This window comes from Propithecus coquereli, unplaced genomic scaffold (assembly GCF_000956105.1).
Source record: "Propithecus coquereli isolate 6110/MARCELLA unplaced genomic scaffold, Pcoq_1.0 Scaffold111, whole genome shotgun sequence".
In the NCBI taxonomy this organism is placed as follows: Eukaryota; Metazoa; Chordata; class Mammalia; order Primates; family Indriidae; genus Propithecus; species Propithecus coquereli.
This window is the reverse complement of record NW_012135081.1, coordinates 6081650-6083480: the sequence shown is the minus strand read 5'-3', so window position 1 is coordinate 6083480 and position 1831 is coordinate 6081650. Positions and strand designations below refer to the sequence as shown.

At 37.6% G+C, this 1831-nt stretch overlaps 1 protein-coding gene across 1 annotated transcript; it reads right to left on the bottom strand.

Annotated features, from left to right (window-relative positions):
* Window positions 1-214: 214 nt before the first annotated feature.
* Window positions 215-1150, bottom strand: LOC105816290 (olfactory receptor 6C2-like). The gene has a single exon (XM_012651666.1). It carries the CDS (start codon window positions 1148-1150, stop codon window positions 215-217), a length of 936 nt encoding a protein of 311 aa, XP_012507120.1.
* Window positions 1151-1831: the final 681 nt, after the last annotated feature.

Below are 1831 nucleotides of genomic sequence, written 5' to 3'. Positions count from 1 at the left end.
TTTTATTTTTTGGCATTTCTAATTTGAAAATGAAGTCAGTATTTTAATTTTCAAAAGCCATTTTCACATGGCTGTTATGGAAGGATGTGATCTTAGAAGAGGTTTGTGGGGAAGATGTCACTAGATCAGGATGAACGAGAGTGTTTTGAAAAAGTTAACCTGACTAAGGAATTTGGGAAGTTCACTATATATGTTTATTGGACTTCACAGTCCCTTATTTCTTGGAAAAAATTCTGATTCTTTTGATTGAGTCACTGAAGGCTTGTCTGACTTGCTTGTTTCTCAGTGTGTAAATGAAGGGGTTCAGCATGGGGGCGATGGAAGTAGTGAGGACTGTCACACCCTTGTTAATGGCCACTTCTTCCTTTGCAGAGGGTTTGATATAGATGAAGATGCAGCTGCCATAGGTGATGGAAACCACAATTATGTGGGAAGAACAGGTGGAAAAGGCTTTTTTCTTTTGCTGGGCAGAAGAGAATCCTAAAATTGTCTTGATGATATAAATGTAGGACAGAACTACACACATAAGTGTCATAATGAGGGTCAGCACTGCACAGATGATAACAGTCTGTTCCATGAACCAAGTATTTGAACAAGAGATCTTCAAGAGAGGAGATGCATCACAGATAAAATGATCAATGGTATTAGAATCACAAAATTCCAGATTTAGGCCTAGGCTAAGTGGGGGGATTATAATAAACAGACCAGCTACGCAACAACAAAAGACAAGTCTTCTGCAGACTGTGTTACTCATAATGGTCACATAATGCAGGGGTTTGCAGATGGCCACATAGCGGTCATAGGACATGGCGGCCAGGAGAAAAAATTCGGTTACACCAAAAAGATCAGTAAAAAATACTTGGCTGGCACAGGCATTATAAGTAATCATCCTATCCCCTGTTGCAATGTTATACAAGTATCTGGGAATACAAGCAGAAGTGAAAGAGATCTCCAAGAAAGCGAAATTTTGTAGGAAATAGTACATGGCTGTTTTAAGGTGAGAATCCACTAAGATGAGGGAGATGATAGTCATGTTTCCAGTTATGCTCAGCATGTAGGTGAGAAAGAGAAAGATAAAAATCGGAACCTGCAGTTGTTGGTTTTCTGTCAGTCCCAGTAGAATGAATGTTGTTACTGTATTGTTCCTCATTGGTGATTTCTTATTTCTGACAGACCTGAGTGTGACATTCAGAGACATTTTGTTACAGATTGTTTTAACAGTATTATATCTATCATAATCAGATTTTTCTTATTATGATTTTAAAATCTTTTTACACTTTAAATGCATGCTATGTAAAGGATTACTTTCAACTCCTATGGGTCTGTCATTTCATGAGGAGCAAAGATGTCCTTTGACTCACAAGAATTCTCTGTTTGATACATTTGCTTGACACATTGTTCCTTCTTAAAGTGCTAATATATGTCAGGCAGTGTGGGTTTACTATGCATTACACTGTAGTCACTTGAAGTCTCCATTCTGGCTCTATGTTTAATAAGTTTTGTTTTTTGCTTTTGCTTATTGCATATGAGTGTTTTCTTCCCCGAACATGACAAAACTCTGGCATGTGTGTATGCACATACACACACATATGTACACACACACAAGCACACAACTCCTCCCACCCCACTACTGACACTGGCTTCTCCTTAGGTTCCCTATCCTTAGGCACTCCATGGTGATACACAATACAAAATGTTTTAGTGCACAATATACTTATCCTTATGCATAGTTTCCATTTATACTTTCATGAAATGCTCAGATAAAATTCAAAGATACTATAGATGATATGTTTGTGACCCTTCTATCTGTTTGTTAGTGTTTTCCTTTTTT

Bases quoted from the DNA above. Each gene is read 5' to 3' on its own strand.
- LOC105816290 (XM_012651666.1), bottom strand. From the start codon at position 1,150: ATGAGGAACAATACAGTAACAACATTCATTCTACTGGGACTGACAGAA.